The sequence below is a fragment of the Tiliqua scincoides genome, chromosome 8, assembly GCF_035046505.1.
Source record: "Tiliqua scincoides isolate rTilSci1 chromosome 8, rTilSci1.hap2, whole genome shotgun sequence".
Classification (NCBI taxonomy): Eukaryota; Metazoa; Chordata; class Lepidosauria; order Squamata; family Scincidae; genus Tiliqua; species Tiliqua scincoides.
In genome coordinates, this window is record NC_089828.1 from 56,263,987 (window position 1) to 56,282,287 (window position 18,301).

The 18,301-nt window shown below is 48.0% G+C and overlaps 1 protein-coding gene across 7 annotated transcripts in view; it reads right to left on the minus strand.

Annotated features, from left to right (window-relative positions):
• Positions 1-18,301, minus strand: part of GTF2IRD1 (GTF2I repeat domain containing 1) — a 93,545-nt gene that overhangs the window by 22,416 nt on the left and 52,828 nt on the right. For 5 of the 7 annotated variants that reach the window (XM_066636169.1, XM_066636170.1, XM_066636173.1 and 2 more), the window contains exons 4-16: positions 16,369-16,518; positions 15,777-15,960; positions 14,358-14,668; positions 12,998-13,087; positions 10,698-10,781; positions 8,799-8,982; positions 8,221-8,246; positions 7,447-7,567; positions 6,561-6,598; positions 5,297-5,377; positions 3,830-3,919; positions 1,480-1,533; positions 934-999 (exon numbers count right to left, since the gene is read on the minus strand). In XM_066636169.1, coding sequence (XP_066492266.1) covers positions 934-999; positions 1,480-1,533; positions 3,830-3,919; positions 5,297-5,377; positions 6,561-6,598; positions 7,447-7,567; positions 8,221-8,246; positions 8,799-8,982; positions 10,698-10,781; positions 12,998-13,087; positions 14,358-14,668; positions 15,777-15,960; positions 16,369-16,518 — 1,479 coding nt within the window. The remainder of the gene's footprint in view (positions 1-933; positions 1,000-1,479; positions 1,534-3,829; positions 3,920-5,296; positions 5,378-6,560; positions 6,599-7,446; positions 7,568-8,220; positions 8,247-8,798; positions 8,983-10,697; positions 10,782-12,997; positions 13,088-14,357; positions 14,669-15,776; positions 15,961-16,368; positions 16,519-18,301) is intronic. The other 2 variants (XM_066636174.1, XM_066636172.1) reach the window with 1 other exon arrangement.

Below are 18,301 nucleotides of genomic sequence, written 5' to 3' on the forward strand. Positions count from 1 at the left end.
GGAGTTTGATAATATTGAAACATCAAGTTGGGACCCAGCTCTTGCTTTTGCCACAAATCTTCTCTAGACCTTCCTGCAAGGCTTCGGTTCTCCAGCTTGTCTCCGGGCAACCTGCTGTTCTGGATCACCAATATGCACTTCCTCACAACGGACCTGCACAGTGCTCAGACTACAATACCAATGGATGCTTCGGAAAGAGCTAGGGGAAGATCTAGGGCAGAGGTTCCCAAATTGTGCATCACATGCCCAGGGGCACCCTGGCACATTCACAGGGGTGCTGTGCGATGGTGCCTCCTACTGGTTTTCCAGGGCACCACCATCTTGGATTGTGTGAACTCTCACAAGATCTGGGCACCAGTAGTAGTAGGCAACCTTCAGTCTCGAAAGACTATGGTATCACGCTCTGAATGGTGGTTCTGGAAGAGTGTCTAGTGTGGCTGAAAAGGCCAATTCGGGAGTGACAATCCTTTCCACACGGGGAGCAAGTGCAGTCTGTCCCTGGTCTGTCTCCCTGGCTATGGGCCTTCCTTCTTTGCCTCTTTGCCTCAGACTGTTGACCAAGTGTCTCTTCAAACTGGGAAAGGCCATGCTGCACAGCCTGCCTCCAAGCGGGCCGCTCAGAGGCCAGGGTTTCCCACCTGTTGAGGTCCACTCCTAAGGCCTTCAGATCCCTCTTGCAGATGCCCTTGTATCGCAGCTGTGGTCTACCTGTAGGGCGCTTTCCCTGCACGAGTTCTCCATAGAGGAGATCTGGGCACCACCATCCTGGATTGTATGACATTTTGCGCCCAGCTGAGCAAGGAAGAAGAGGCTGTGGGGATGCCATGACCCTGGTGACTTTGGGAACCACTGACTTAGTCAGTGAGAAGCTGAGTGGGCCACAGAATGAGGTACTAAAAAAACCATCTGAGATCAGTAGGTCAAGTATCTCACCATATTTTGTATTAAACAAAATCTCCACTTGTTTCCTCAGGTGGCTTAAAACGTCACCCACACCATCTGGAAGACAAAAGCGGCAGACCCAGGAAAATCAATCAAGGCTGCACCAATTTTAAGGCTGACCTGAAATCCCCAATCCCAAGTTAACTGCTTCATTTGTGGGTGGTCAAAATGGAGGACACGTGATGGAGGGTGGCTGCTGTTTTTTTCCACAAGTCCCTCAGGAATAACACCACGTCTTGTAGCAGTCGTTCCCAAGGGAAAAACAAATGGCAGGAGTCAGTCTCCCGTTCCAGCATGGATCTTGCACTGGCAGTGAAAAAATGATGGTCTGGCAAACAGGTATGGGACCACTACTTCTCCAGTAAAGCTCAGCCAGAAACTCAGCTCAGCAATTTGTAATCTGGCAACACTTCAGTATCTGAAAGTCTGAACCACTATTTTTTTTTTCCTTACTGACGTGTGGCTAACACTCTTTCAGACACTACAGCTGATTCCTCAATGTGTGCAGAAGCAAGACGTATTCTGTGATAGACTCACCTCTGCCCTCCATCTGCTTCTCCTCATGTTGCAAATCAGCGTTGGAACCTTTATCTGAAACAAGAGAGAAGGCATAAATGTAGCCAGAGACTCTACATAACCTAGGGATGGGGCTGTAGCTCAGTGCTAGAGCCAGACCACTTTTGCAGGCAGAAGGGCTCCAGGTTCAATCCCCGCTGGCATCTCCAGATAAGATCGGGAAAGGGAAAGATCTCGGAGCCAAAAACCTTGGAGAGCTGCAGCCAGTCAGTGTAGACCAATGGTTCCTGAACTGTAAACTATGGTGCCTGAAGGTGCCATGGTAGACTCACAGGGATGCCCCCGGCGGCCTCCTCTTCCTGGCTCTCCTGCGCACCGCTATCTTGGATTTCACGATCCAAGATGGTAGCACCCAGGACAGCCAGGAAGAAGAGGTTGCCACTGTCAAGGAAGGAGCAGCTTCTTATCTGTTGCTGCCTGCGGAATGCAGCCTCAAAGACTCAGCCCACACAAAGAGCACTTCAGACATAAGTCCTTCATTATTTCAGTCTGTATTTACAAGGTAACAGAAAAATAACAGCAGCATAGCAAAGAAACATAAAGACAGCACAACATGCTACATACATGACCACCAGCCTCCCCTGCCTTCCCACACATGAGGGCTCTTGCAGTCCTTTTAAAGCACTGTGCGTGAATTAGGAAGGGTGGTGTCTCCTCCTCCTGGTGCTAGCTCAACACCTGTTTCAATTAGCGAGCTCTCTATCCACCTGACTCTTGGTGATTCAGCATTTTACACAGCTTGGGCCCTACCTTATCCAGGCCAAATTTCCCCGGGTTGTTTTCTAACCCTGACAGCCACTAAAGAAGGATGCCAAGATCACGGTAAGTTTGGGAACCACGAGTGTAGACAACACTCAGCTATGTGGACCAGTGGCCCACTTCAGAATAAGGCAGCTTCATATCCTCACCACTGATCACGGAATTCATTCAATCCTAATTTGACATAACCAATCTTATGTTTTCAGGTGCTATTTTAACTTGATATAATCGGTCCTCATTACCCACGGGGGCCCCATTCCAGGAACCCCCATGGATAAGGAAAAACACAGATGTTCAAACCCATGGTTTTCAGGTCCACATAAAGCCTCTGGAGGCAACCAGAGCAGCATTCAGTCACCTCCAGAGGCTTTCTGAAGCCCAGAGAGGCTGCACACATTCACCCTTGGCCTCTGTGGTGCCGGAGCACTTTAAACATGACTTTCAGTTTTTGGTGAAAACCAGAAGTCACATTCAAATGGATCTGGGCAGCCTCTTCAGGCCTCAGAAAGCCACCCAGACCCATTTAAATGCATAAGAACATAAGAAAATAAGAACAGCCCCACTGGTTCAGGCCACAGGCCCATCTAGTCCAGCTTCCTATATCTCACAGCGGCCCATCAAATGCCCCAGGGAGCACACCAGATAACAAGAGACCTGCAAGGCTTCCTGGGAATTGTAGTTAAGAACATAAGAACAGCCCCACTGGATCAGGCCACAGGCCCATCTAGTCCAGCTTCCTGTATCTCACAGCGGCCCACCAAATGCCCCAGGGAGCACACCAGGTAACAAGAGACCTGCATGCTGGTGCCCTCCCTTGCATCTGACACAGCCCATTTCTAAAATCAGGAGGTTGCACATACGCATCATGGCTTGAACCCCGTGTACCCCATGACTTTCATCGAGAACCGGAAGTCGCATTTAAAGCGCTCTGGGGCTTCGTTCTGAAGCTGCAGAGGCTGCAAGGCAGATGCACACAGCCTCTCCAAGCTCAAAAAGACTTTGGAAGTGACCAGAGTGCTGCTCCAGTCACCTTTGGAGGACTTGGGGGCCCCAGATTGGTATCTACGGATGCCAAACCTGTAGATAACGCAGGCCCCCTGTATTACTTTTAGACCTTGAAGTCTCACTTGAAGTTTTCATCCCAAAGTGGCCAATAAATGTTAATAATAAATTGGGAATGAACCAAAATGCACCCCTCCCAGTTTTGCTGTCCCGTTCAGAGGAGTTGTGCCATTTCAAATCAAATTGGCAGTGCTGCCTCTGCAAAGTAGCGGTGGTTTGGTTTCAACACACATGCCCAGATCTAAGCTAAACGCTTTCCATCAGAGCCATTTTTGACCAGGGTGTACAAAAGAGACATACATGCTGGTAACCCTGGCTGAGTAACATCTGCATGCAGCGTATGCGTCACTCCCTACAGGAAATGACTTCCGGGCAGGAATTTTGAAATGTGTGGCTGTGGCTCAAGGTTGCCCCTTGAAGCAGCTTCTCGGTAGCTGGACAGAGAGGTGGAGTTTGAGAAAAACCCTGCCGCTGATTGGCTGCTAATCACCTGTCAGCCTTTCGCGCACGTAGCTGGCATCGTCGGACGCTACATGATTAGCCACCACATCGTGGATCTCGTCCAAACCAGGCGATCGATCTGAGGAAAAGAGAAAGCCAACACTGAGTCCAGTGATTTTGTCCCCGGGGTAGGAGGTGGTTGGCCAAGAGATATGGAGATTCCCTTTACAATGGATGGGATTAAGAACCAAAAGAACCTTTGATCCAGCAGTGGTGTCATTAGGGGCTGTACCGGGTGATGTGCACAGGGGGTGACACCACTACTGGACAAAAATTTTTAAATCTTTGTATTTTTTAATAATACCATCAAGTTATATATCATTCAATGCATAATTTCATGCAGAATGCAATGAAACAAAACCTGTTAAAATATCTCTGTGTTATCCAAAGTTATAGCTAAAAATCTGTGGGGGTGGGGCAATGGTGGATCACCACGCCCACTGCTGGGGCCTTCCACCCCATGCACGGGAGGAGGTCATAACGGGGGTGGTTATGGTCTGGCCTCCCCTACCAAGTGATGCAATCCCCTAGTGACACTCCTGCTTAGGCAGATGCTTGCTATTGGTGGATTTTTGTCCTCAGTGGGAAATTCACTGGCAGGGCTGGGGGCTGACAGCATCACTCAGCAGATGCAGAGAGAAAGAGTGTGTCCATCCTAGCTGGTGTTGGCTAGAATTGGGGGTGAAGGTGGGTGGGTGAAGGAAACAAGTTCCTAAAGTTGATCTCTGGGGATCAGCTGCCTACTGCAAAAGTATCTTCTTCCTTCCAGTGTGTTCTGCTTTTATTTTGGAAATAAGTATCACAAACACTCAGTCCAGCAGAAGCTCAACTCTGCAGTGCTGCCCTGGAAGCAACAGCTGCTTGGAAAGCTATAGCTGGGAAATAGCTGTCTTCCCAGTTAATACCAATGCGAAAAGCTGCGTGAGTGCATGTGTTTATTGACTGCCTTGAAAGAAAGGTGAATTCAGTTCTGGGAGCCTTGCGTAAGAGCCCTCCTGATCAGACCAAAGATCCCATTTAATCCAGCAACCTGCTTTCCATAGTGTCTGCCAGATGCCTATGGAAAACCCAAGAGCCCCAAAGTGCCTTCCCACACTCTATGTCATCAGCAATGGGTACTGAGGGGTATGTTGCCTCTATACATGGAGGTTCCATTCAGAACTATCATGGTTGATGAAAACAGCCCTGCCAGATCAAGCCAAAGACTCATGTCCAGCATACTTTTTCCCTGCTGTGGTCAACCAGATGCCTCTGGGAAGCCCCAGAGTCAGACATTTAGGCAAATAGCCCCCTCCCATCGACCCCTTACAGGGAATCCTGCTTCCCAGGCTCTGGCAGTGATAGCGACAGGCCCAACTGTAACCAAGCAAGCTTCTGCCTGCTGTCGCCGACCTGAGGAATCTAAGCATGAACTTAAACTTGTCAGCCCCATCCAGAAGTTTCATCTATTCGATACCTGGAACGGTGATTTGAATTATATCCGCTTCGTCCGGTTCTATTTTAATGCGTTTTAACCCTCCTAGTTCTCCTGAGGTACCTATCATGGAAAGGGAAAAGAGCCATGAGAAATGGAGGGGGGGGGAAGAGCAGAGGCAGGATAATGAGATTTGCACTTCATATCTACGTCGTCACGTAATCAGGGATGTAGCTAGAGGGGGTGCAAAGTGCTAAGTTTTGCAGCGTGCAAGCAGCCCCTCCCCCTTTGGAGCCATTCCAGGTGGTGGGATGAAAACAGAGGTGTACACCTTCTGGAAGCATTCTAGGGAGGCCTTCTGGGCATACACCTCCATTTTGCTCCCCCTGCCAGGAATGGCTTTGAAGGGGAGGGAGAGGGCCCACTTGCACACTGCAGTGAGGGTCGCTGCAAAACTTAGCACTTTGCACCCCCTCCGGCTATGCCACTGTCATGCTATTATGTGCTGAATTAATTCATCTGGAAGGACCAATGCACCTGCGAGTTCCGACTTCACACTGACCCCTGCGGATTAGAATCTGTACTTTGCCTGCATTGAAGGGCAGAGGGGATATCACCACACTGATTGCAAGCAAGGTTGAGGGATCATGAGGCACAAATGAGTAAGCTTCAATATGAGCTTTCAATACGAAGCTTGTATGAAGTCTTTCAACAGGAAGAATGTTGACAGGGCCATTCATTTTCTGGAAAACTGCATAGGCAAAAATCTGGTACCCGGTACAAAATCCTGAGGATCTCACCATCTCAGTTTAGATATCACACCAACTTGGGGTTACGCGGCTCTGGGAGCCTGGTTAAGGGACCTTAACTATGGTCTGAGGTGACATTCTGTGTAACTGCAGTAACTTCAAAGTAGAGTAAACTGCTGGCCCGATTCTGTTTGCACAACAGCACCCTCATTTCAAGTGGACAAAAACTGAACTGCAACCCCAAAGGGATCAGGTGGTATGTGGAGCCAAGAAGGTCTCCCTAGCCTTATAAAACTGTTGCCCTTGGCCTGGTTCCTCAGTCTGAGCTGTTCTCAGATTGCTGAACCTTCTAATGCCTCCAGACCGCCAGCCCTGAGACAGTTCAGACCAAAGTTAGCCAATCAAAGCTCTAATATGTCAAAGGCAGGAGGAAGCTGCTCTCAAACCTAGCTTTTTAAGACATCCTCCACAGCTAGAAGCCTCATTTTAAGCAAATTTGATTTTCAAGTATCTTCACCCAACTGTACAGGAATACAAACAAGCCTCATCTTCCTTACCTGGTTCACAGTCTCCAGAGATGGGGCACTTTTCAGACCTGTCAAAAGCAAGTTGATCTCATCATTTCATCATTGCATTTTATTATTAAGCACTAAAGGTTCTTCAGTGCTGTACAATAAAAAGAGAGCTGAAACACACAAAGGCAGGTTGATATGTCCAGCTAACTTAATACTGAGTCTATTTGAAGGTGCAAAACACTCTAGAGCAATGCTTCTCAAATTGTGGGTCACAATCTGATTTTTGGTGGGTCATGGAGTCAGCACAATCCGGAAGCTGTAAGGTATTCTGGGCCACATTGCTCCCCAGAATGCTTTGTGGTTTCCAGGTAGTGCTTGCCCCACAACTCACTTCACTGGCCGCATTGTACCCCAGAATGCCTCACAGTCTCGCATTCTGCAGCGTGACCTGGAAACCACAAGGCATTCTGGCGCACAGTGAAATCGGCGTGGCTGACAAAGCGGGTTACCACAGTAAAATGTTTGAGAAGCGCTGCTCTAGAATGTTTATCTTCACCTCTCCAACAGTCACAATGGCCACTAGCCAGGATAGCTTTCAAAGAGGAGTAGACGACTTCATGGAGGAGGACAGTCTATCAGAACTGCCATGCTCACAGATATGCCATGGAATGTCATATGCTGGGAGACAAATCATGGGGCAGGGGAGGTTATTGCCTCCATCCCCTGCTTTTAGTCTTCCCAGAGACATCTGGTTGGCCATCTAGAATGCTGGATTAGATGCCCCTTTGATGTCACCCAGCAGGGCTTTTTAAAATGTTTTTAAGTTCAGAGGAAACTGTCACATCTGGAGGAAAAATTAAGGGTGTGCCTTTTAGGAAGTGCTAATTGGGCAAAAGATAAAGTTATTTGGAGGACAAAATGGGCCTACCTATGATTAGCCTGGGAAGTCCCTGCCAGGTCGAGGAACGCCATTCTGTGAGGTTCTGGAGAGATTTCCCTGGAAGGGCTGGATGGCTCCATCTTGGTTGAATCTTTGGTAAATTTACTTCCTGGATGCAGTCAAGGCACCAGGTTGTGACAGGGCAAGGAAAAGGAATGATAGTTGAAAAGAAGGTAAATGAAAGAGAAAAGGGCACAAAAGTAAGAATGATGAGATTCTAAGAAAGATGCTTTCCATGTGCACAGTCTAAAGCACCTTAATGCCAGCAGGACCCACATTCACCCACCTGCTTTTCATGTGGGCATCACATAATAGAACAGGCTGTCAATATCCTATCTCATTGCACTTTTATTCAGGTCAAATATTTGTTGCAGAATTTTTATCCCATTAAAGGGATATTCAAGAAGGCTCACATAATAAAAATAGTCAAACAATTTTACAGCAGCGATATCACAAGGCTGGGAACTGACCAAGAGTCCACACTCATCAGAGGGCCTACCTAGAGAGCTTGACCCCTGAACTCTTAGTCTCCAATAGCATCCAATTAGGGGCAATTGGGGGATGCTTTCCTCCAGGGCCCCCAACACCCTAGCACTGAGTTGCAGCTGGTACAAAACCTGGACACAACTGGCATGCAAGAAACAGAGCACCCTACAGCTAAGTAGGGGTAGGGGAGTAGGGGTCAGTTTGGAGTAGGGGTCCATATGGAGTAGGGGTCAGTTTTCCCACTGATCACAGAAAAAATGAAAACGTGCAACGTACCTGTAAAAATTCTTTCATCAAACATCCTGCAAAAGGAATGCAAAGCCATTTAGGAAAGCAGCAAAAAAGAGCAACAGCTCAGAAATTCGTTTGACTGACTCAACACTGAAGAACTGAAAACAGTCTACGGGGTATGCAGATGGCTGGTCTACAGGTTCAGGGAATGTGCAAGCAGGAAGTAAGATTGCACCACTAGCCACATCCCACTGACATCCACATGCTCACTGTTAGTTTAAATGGGCCCTGCACACTTACAACTTCTCCATGCAATCAGGGATCCTGATTGTCCCAAATTTCCTGATCAAATGGAGGAGTTCTACACGTGTATAAGCTGTGTGCACAGGGGCTCTTTATACTAATTGTGAAAGCGTGGGTGTCAGTGAGGCACGGCCAGCAGGTCTGCCAACATTAGGGGCATGACCAGTGATGCAAACCTGCCAATCTCAGGGGCTGTCATGATAGCGCTCCAGGCACCAGGGGCCCTGGGAGCTGGGGGTTTCCCAAGGCACCTAGTATGAACTATGGAACAGACAAGCTACAGTTGGCGTTATCTTGAATGTTCTGAATCAGTCAAGTACCTTCTGATCACGAAGTGGATGTCATGCCTTTCCTCCAATATTCGTTTGAGCTTGGGGACTCCGTAAGTGCAGGGCCGCTTGAACGGGATCTTGTCAGGGATCCCGATGATTTCCACTGCCTCTGGGTCACAAGCGATTTTCCGATACGGGACGGGGACCATGTGATCCAGACCCAAAGCTTCAGCTGAAAAAGTGACACAGCAAACATATCCTGTAGTGACTGACTACAGGGTAACGTGCTCAACGGTGAATATAGCGGGGGTTTTGCCAGATTCGCAACTCCAGTTTTGTCATTTCCTTGGCTCACAAGCTTTTCTTGCAAGTCAAACGCTGAGAGATGCATCTCAGAGGGGCTTCTCCCCTTATGCTTCAGACAGGCTGCTTGCTTTCTAAAGATATTTAAAGTATGATCGATATATGACGCATATAGGGAATTGAAGCGGCTTTTCAGATCAAGAAGTTGCATTTCAAGTCCCCACAACTGAAATAGTGGGAATTGACCTGTCAGCCTCAGACTCTCTGCAATATGGGAGATGACAAGAACACCGACCACTAAGTTCAGTATAACCACAACACAGAACCAAGTTACTGTGAGGCTTACAACAGGTTCAAATCCCCACTCCGTCATGAACCTGCTAATTGGGTAAGAGGCACTTTTTCAAGTGGGTGCTCCTCTTTTTAGCAGGGGGAGAGTAACTGGCCCACCTCACCCCAGCACTGTCTGTTCTAGTGGCTGTCTGCTGGTATTCATTTGCATCTTTTTAGATTGTGAGCCCTTTTGGGACAGGGAGCCATTTAGTTATTTGATTTTTCTCTGTAAACCGCTTTGTGAACTTTTAGTTGAAAAGCGGTATATAAATACTGTTGATTGATTGATTGATTGATTGATTGAACCTCACATGACTTGTGATCTTGGGCCGGCTGGTCTTTCTCAACCCTCCATGCCATAAACAGTGAGCCACTGCCCCCTGTTGTTGGAACTGTGCATATCCCCTTATCTTTCTACTCCCAATGGTGATGGCTTGCACCCAATGCTGCTGTGGGGACTCTGGGGCAAACCGCCCAATCTATATTTTCCCCCTCCCCACCAATGCAGCAACACCAAAATAGCTCATGCTGAGTTCTATGTATGGGGGGGAAGCAGTCCCGGAGGTCTCCTCTAGATAAACACACCAGTGGGGAGCAAAGTCAGGAGCCAGGGGAATGTCCACTGGGCGGGACATTGGTGGCCAATGAAGCCAAGTTGGAATGGGAGCCCAGGTCTACCTAGCAGGTAGATTTGGGCTCCATGTCCAGGCAGAAGCCCAGGTCTACCCACCCAGCAAATCGCCATAGAGGCCATAAGCTCAACCAGGAGCTCAGGTCTTCCCCACAGGTTGATCTGGGCTGCAAGTCTGGGCAAGAGCCCAGATCGACCTGCCCAGCAAATGGCCATGGAGACCATAAGCTCAAACAGGAGCCCTTAACTACCCCACAGGTAGATCTGGGTTCCAAGTCCAGTCCGGAGCCCAGTTCTACCCACCTGGTTGACCTGGGATCTGGAGTTAAGGGAGTGCTCATAGCCCCGCCCCCAAACACAAACACTGGATCTCTCCGTGCTCTGAGAGTGACGCCAGACACCAAATGAAGACTGAAGGCTCCTGTTCACCCAGGCTATAAATTCCTTGACTGGTACAAACAAAAGGGAAATGCTGGCATGAATTAAAAACTTGGACGCCGTATCACAAAACAGCTTAAGAAAAGAGATGTATAGCATATGGGATTCTACTTCTGCAATAGAGAATTAAAAAAAAAACCACTAAAGTGCCATAAAGCTAAACGACACCCCAAGATTGCTCCATAATGATATGCAAGCCATAAGCACAGCAGCTGAGAAACAGGAGCTAAACACCCACTCACCATATCTGCTGTTAAACAGAATTTGCACACATTCCCTCAGGGTGTTGATATCCTCGGTTTCTTTGATGAAATTGTCCCACTTATCTGGCAAAACAAAACGAGAAGACGGCATGACAGCAAAACACCAGATCTGCTGTGGGTTACCTCTGATTGAGAATAGTGGTGGGGGGGGGGAGAGAATCTCTTGCACTGGATGCTGCAAGGGCACAAACTGGGAAGAATTAGAGCTCGGGCTCTAAAGAGTTAAGCTCCAGCATTACCTCCTATATACCATTTCCACTACAAGTCTGAGCTGTGTGCCATACCCTGCTGAGAATAGCATCTGCCTTCCTATTGGTCACATCCATCCAACCTGACCACAGCCAAGTGGAGGTCCAGCAGCCCAACCCAGGGTTTCTTGCCTCGGAGAAACCAACCAGAATAGCAGAATCTGGAAACTGTTCACAAAAGGAGCTGACAAGCCTGAATCTGGGCGTGTTTCCATTCCAGCTCTGAACCAAGATTACCTGTCCATTGCTGGCCGCCACTCTGGCACCTGCTGCAGGCAAATGAGGAAGTGGCATCTAACCAAGTTTCTTCTTTGCACCAGAATTAATTGTTTTAATTTTGAGTCTGCTTTAACTAATTCAGTGTTTCTCAAACGGTGGGTCGGGATTCACTAGGTGGGTAATGAGCCAATTTCAGGTGGGTCCCCATTCATTTCAATATTTTATTTTTAATATAATTTTGCTCCCATGGCATGTGACTGCATTTGGGGAAATGTTACAGACCTGTACTTTTAACAAGCTACTACGAATATTCTTTAAACAATGATAGTCAATGTTAAATGTCAATGAAGTCAATGAAGTCAACCTACCCACCTGGGTAAGTGTGGGTAGGACTGCAGCCTAGGATTGTTAAAAATGTTCCTGCTTGATGATGTCACTTCCAGTCATGACATCATTTCTGGTGGGTCCTGACATATTCTCATTCTAAAAAGTGGGTCCCAGTGCTGAATGTGTGAGAACCACTGAAGTAATTGCAAGTTCCTGCTCTTATCCATTTGCACTCTTTCCCATACTCCTTTTCGTTTTTGCACTTTTTAAACACATTCTTGATATTTCTACAAGTTACTTGCTCAATTTTATGTTCAGAGGCAAGAACTATGTCACATAGGCTGCAATCCTAACCCCTCATGTCAGTGCTTTCCAGTATTGGCATAGCGGTGCCAATGGGACATTAGCTGCATCCTGCAGTTGGGTGTCACTCATGGAGGCCTCCTCAAAGGAAGGGAACATTTGTTCACGTTCCTCAGAGCTGCATTGCCCTTATGTCAGTGCTGGAAAGCACTGACATAAGGGGTTAGCATTGTGCCCTTAGTCTCTGATGGCCTCTGAAGGCCACCAGGACCAAGAGAACTATGGAGGATAAATTGAGGAGGACAGGTTCATTGGTTTACCAAATGGCTCCAAGAGCCACCAGCCACCATGCTGAAGGTAATTCCAGTCCCTTGGGTATGCCCTAGGCTGGAAGGTAGGGCGAGAAAGGGCACTCCAGTCTTACCCCAGCTTTAGGGGAAGTTCTTTTTCCAGTAGCAGTGAATCAACTCAGTTTCTGGGTAAAAAAAACACAAAAAGTTTTGTGTCCCCAGGAAACATGGAAAAGCTAGATTCAAGGGCTGAGCCATGAGGCTACACTGGACCACCAGAAGATCTGACAGAAGGTGTTGGTGCTTGAGAAAAAATAGTTGTTTCAGCCCCATCAAGGTCTGAACCCTGGTTGCAGCACAGGTTTCACACACCCCAGACTGCAAGGCAGATCCTGCCGCCAACAAAGGGAACTGTGGGTATATACCCATAATATCTCCATCGAGAGATATTAAGGTCACAGTCAGGTGATTCCTGGCAACCTCCTGATTGGTCTCACCCCCACAAAATAGCTACCTCTGGCAAGTCAGACTTCCAAGGCTGCTAACAACACATGGTACATATCTTTAAAATGTCAGCCCGTTAAGATAGGGGACCATTTTATCCCAAGGCATTTTATTGTGCCTTGCTTATATAAAGACCTTTGATTTTTGTTGCTGGTGGACATTATTTTTGTGGACCAAGATACAGTTTTTTTTCAACCATCATCATCATATAACAGACCAAATTAAAACCAAAAATCTATCATAAGTTCATTAGTAGCCACAATTAAACAGAATAGCAGGAATAAAGGACGATACAGACACAAGAGCCATGTAATTTAAAGTCACACATCAACCACCCTTTTTTCCTTTCCATATCCCAAAGTCTTCTGACCAGTGAGCGCAGCCATACCTGATTTGTCATGGACTATGGAGAAAAGGATGCGTTTGGAGGAGTGAACGTTCTGGATGAGTGGGCCGCCAGAGAAAGCAGATTTCTGTCCTGGACACAAGAAAGAAGGGATATGAAATTGAGATGGGGGGGAGGGAGAGATCAGAATTACACCCAAGATGGCTGTTACACCCTGACAGGGCTGCTATCAGATCAATGTCTTGGGAATGTGAAAATGACATGGTACCCAATCCAAAATTTATCGTAAAATGGGAAGAAGTTCCCAACCAGGAGGTCACAAAACCTCCTTGGGTTACGTCATCCTCAGCCTACTAAAGCACCCTGGAGGGTCTGTGGCCCACCAACGCCTTCCTCCAGGGTTCTGCAATGTGGCAACTGTCAAGCAAATCCTTCTGATCCTAGATCAGCCTAGATCCTAGGCTGTTAGATGAGCTCCATTGGGTCTCAGTGTGCTTCCAGGCATGTTACAAAGAGCTAGCCTTAATGACTTGGGACTGAAGAACTTGCAGGATCATTTTCTCCCATATAAACCTGCCCAAAACCTGCTTTGGAGGTCCTCCTCTGGTTGCCTTTGCCTTCAGAGATCTGCACTTGACGTCAGAACCTGGGAGGAAACTCCCGGAAGGCAAATAATCTTTTCCCAACGTTACTCTGAGAAAGCTGGTCCAAGACAAGCCAATTCCGAATCAAGCTAAAGAAAATTCACCCATTATAAAACGTCAAATCTGAACGGAACTGGAGAAGCCAACTCCTTGAGGAATGTTCGCTAAGGACTATGAGCCCATTCAAAATAAAATGGAGAGGACTTCACCCACTACAACACACCTGTTCCTTAAAAAAAAGCTCCCTAGGACAGTCTTAGAAGTAACCAACATGCAGCAACCAATGCCCCTTGCAGGTTGGAGAGACATGACTCGGTTTTGTCACTGCCTGCTGAGAAGCTGCAGACCTGTGACTCTCTCCAAGTCATCACTGCGTATTTCCTGCTCCCACCCTATTTCAGCTGGGATCCAAGCAGGGCCGGCCCATCCATGAGGCCAAATGAAGCTGTCGCATCAGGCAGCAGGTTGCCTTCCTTCTTGCCTCCACTGCCCCCCTCCCCTTCCTCCTTCTATTCCCTGAATTGGAAAAGGAAGAAAGGGACAAAGACGAAGAGGAAATGTGGAGGGGTAGGGAATGATAAGTGAAAACGTTGGAGAACGGGAGGGGCAGGGGCTGGTGCATCATGGGGGAAGGAGGGGCACCATTTGGTACGCTGCCTCGGGAGGTCTTGGGCCGACCCTGGATCCACGGCGCATCAAGGCCCTTCCACAGGCCTTTGGGCAGCCACTCCTTGGACAGCAAACATTAAGGTCATTACCACAGCAGTCACCGAACTCCTGTGACGAAGGCACCTTCGCTTCTCCTGACAGCCGGGGCCTCGGCATCTCGCCAACCGTGTTCATCCCGTGCCGGCTAGCGGGGCCCTCTTGTTTTATCTCCATGGCAATCTGTGCGGGAAGTGATACGCCGTACAGGTAACTGTTTGCAGTGATCCCAGGGAGACCATCCTGACTGGCCGATTTAGAATGCACGTTGTTGAGGCCGGATTCCCGGCTGCCCTTCGAGAGCAGAGCGGAGGAGTTCATCTCAACACTATGGCCAGGCTCCCTCACGGGATCCTCGGGGGATCTGAAAGCAAGACAAGCACAGTCACCATCTGGGGTTATGAAAGAGGATGGAAGCCATCTCTCTGTCCACTTTCTCCACCCCAGGCATCATTTCACAAACCTGGCTCCACCTCCCCCACTTACTCTTTTTCTAAGCTAGAAAACCCCAGTGCTTTCATCTTTTCTCATAGGGCTCTGGCCTTCTGATTTGCTTCTCTGCACCTCTACAATATCTTTTTGAATATGGGATGGCAGTGAGTTCATCTGGAGGCAGGAGGTCTGGTCTAGAGGGTAGAGCCTCCGTTTGCCTGAAGATAACATCCGCAGGTCGCCAGTTCGAGGCCACCGGCACCATGAATGGTGAGACCTTGAAGCAGCTGACAAGCCGAGCCGAGTTATTCCACCTGCTCTTTGGTGTGAGCGAAGAAGCGTCTTGGCTGCCCTCCATGTGAGAGATGAAGGAGCTGCTTGTCATCTTGCGTGGGAGGAAACTGGAGGCCAGAATGTGATACCAGATCAGAAAGATCCATCTGAAATGCTGTGGTTCTTGAAAGATAGAATCTTTCTTCAATTATAAAAATCCCTAAGGGGATTTAGAACAGCCTGCCTTTGTAAACCGCCTTGAATAAAGTCTGAGGAGAAATCTGATGACCCAGAAAAGTGGTATATAAATACCTGTATCATCATCATCATCATCATCATCTAGCTTAGCACTGACAAGCCGTGCTTCTCCAGGATTTCAGAAGGGGGTGTTCCCCAGCACTACCTGGAGATGTCCAGATTGAAACTGAGATCAGTGGCTCCCTGTTTTGTTTTTGAATTTTTTTAGTTTTTTTTTTTACCAACAAAATACAGCCAAGAGAACACAAGGAAAATATTAGATAATTACAATCCAAGTTGCTGATTATGGTCCTACTTATTTTGAATTATTTTCTGTTCAGGGTTTGTTTCCTGTGTCAGTGCAAGTGAAACTTAAAGTTTGGGTTCAGTTCTGGTTCACTGAAAAACCCCCTCCTCAAACCACTTTCGGGGCTTAGCTCAGGTCTAACTCTCTGCAATGCACCAAACTCGGGTAGCCTATGCTACAGGCTGAGCCCACTGCAAACTCAGAGAAGGCTTTTCCCCCTTACCGTTTTAGCCGGAACCTCAAGCTGTGGCTGTGCTCCAAAATGGCCATCAGAGATTTTGCGTCGTACTCGGTGGGTTTACGGAAAGTGAGGCCATCGGGCATTCCAGCAACCACCAGTGAGCCGGGCTCCTTGAGGAACTTCTCATAGGGCAGGGGCACCACGCTGCTCTTTCCTAAGGCCTCACCTGGACAGGAGAAAAACGTTTTATTGATGAAAACAAAGAAGGGCCGTACTCTTATTGGGACCAATTAATAGCCCAAGCCTACTCTAGTTCCATGGAGTTCAATGGGACCTCTCCCATCTCAGCACGGAAAGGATGTCGCCTAAGAACCCACTCCTATGCATGTCCATTCAGAAGAAAATCCATTACAGTCAATGGGGCTTACTCCTGGGTGAGTGTGGACAGAACTTTAGCCAAAGAGCCATAAAGCACTCAGTAGGAAGCGTTTGCCTATATCCAGAATATCCGGCTGGATGTCAAGCAAAAGGAAGGAGGAAGGGGAGGCAACTTTGGAAATCCTGCCCCTGCAGATCTTTGGCAGAAAGGCAACCTTATCAAACCAAACCAAGCCGAACTGAAATAGTCCCTTACTATAAAGCACATCAAAGACTTCCTCCACCATCTTCCTGAGAAGGTAAACATCCGATCCCTGATCTGGGCAGATCCGTGGAACTGCTCTGCCAAAATCCTTCGCCTTCTTCTGGTTGTCTAAATCTTGCTCTTTCCTTTGTTGGACTCCTGCTGACAGGAGAGGAGAGGGTGAAAAGCACTGAGAAGAAGAGAATCCCAGACTAAAGCTCCCAGCAGTTTTGATGACTTACTTCCCATGCCACCAGTTATAATTTTTGACAGCAAGCCTGGCAGACGGACCCCTTGAACCTTGAAGGCATTACTTGAGTTGTAATACCAACCGGTCCAAGCATCCCATCAGCTGTGGGAAGGAAGTGGGCAAGAGGCCCCAAAGAAGTTGGAGCAGATTCGAGCAGCCCAGGACTGCCCTATGCTACCTGGAAAAGGGGTCAGGATCTGGCATAACCACTGGGTCCTGGCCCCAACTCCTGCTCCTCTCCTGCCCGTCCACAGTTCCACCTGCCATCTGCCCTCCCCATGACCGAAACACCTCCTCCCCACCCTCCGCACACCCCGCCCCAAACTCTGAATCGGCTGAGCTCGGCCGACACAACTCACCTTCTCCCTGGGGCCCACAGTGGTGCAGGGATCTCGGCACATGTCCATGCGCCAGCCTATCTCCCCAACAAGTGACACAAAAGTGCTTTACGGCATTTTTGCGACACTCCCGGGCTGGCGCAAGAGACTTGTGCTGGCCCAAGTGCCAGATAGGACTGCGCCCTTAGAAACTTCAAAGCCTGGAAGAGACTTTCAGCAATTTTCAACCGCTGTGCTCCAAACTCCCACGGCCCACCTGCAGACCTTTTGTGGCACACCAGTTGAAAATCACTTACTGCAGGGACGAATCACTGCTCCCTATTAGTGCATAATCTAAAGCAGACAGAGGGAATGAGAGATCAGGGTAAGAAGGGAAAAGAGAAGGCAAATGCTTTCATAAGTAGTTAAGTACAGCTGGGAATGAGGATTAAGAGGAAAAATACATGTAGAAAAGGTGGGATTCAAGGAGGGATTTGAAGGAAGTAAAAGAGGTGGCACCACATTAAAGGCAGCAAAGGACAAAATGCAGAGTCACCGCAGAAGATCTTTGATCAATTGCAAGTGACAGAGCTGAGGTCACATGACAACCAGCTATGTAGCTGAGGGTGCAATCCTAACCCACTTTCCAGCACTGGCAAAGCTGTGCCATCCTGTGTGTTACATCCTGCAGTTGGGTGGCACTCATGGAGGCCTCCTCAAAGTAAGGGAATGTTTGTTCCCTTACCTTGGAGCTGCATTGCCCTTATGTCAGTGCTGGAAAATGGGTTAGGATTGCAGCCTAAGGGGGTGGAAGGACAGCAATTACACTGGGCAACAAGCTTTAGGGGGGCAACAACCTGAGCTTGACACTAGTGGCCAAGATTGTGAAAGTTTGGTATTTTCGAATAATACCATCGTTATATACCGTTCAATGCAGAACGAAAGGCAGAATGCAGTGAAATCAACTGTGTCAAAATATCTCTGTTCTAACAAAAGCTATAGCCAAATAACCAGAAAACAAAAACACAGCTGGATTATGTAACAAAAGTGGATTTTCTTAACTCAAAACTGACCAGTGAGACTGTTCTGAGAGCCAATTAGGTGCTGGTATGATACAGCAGGGAACCAATAAGGTGTTAAAATGGGGGGAGCCTGGGGGGAGGCTGGGGGGAGGTGGTAGATCAAGTGAGTGGGGATTAAGTGAGGGGTAAGAGCAAGAAATGAACATAAGAACATAAGAACAGCACCACTGGATCAGCAAATGAGTGAGCAAGTGAGTGGGGAGGAAGTGAATTTTTCTTTCTTTTCACATTTTTAAAAGCCCGGGCATGCCATCATTTCCATGGCATCATTTTGAGCTTGGCACTGGGCTACACGG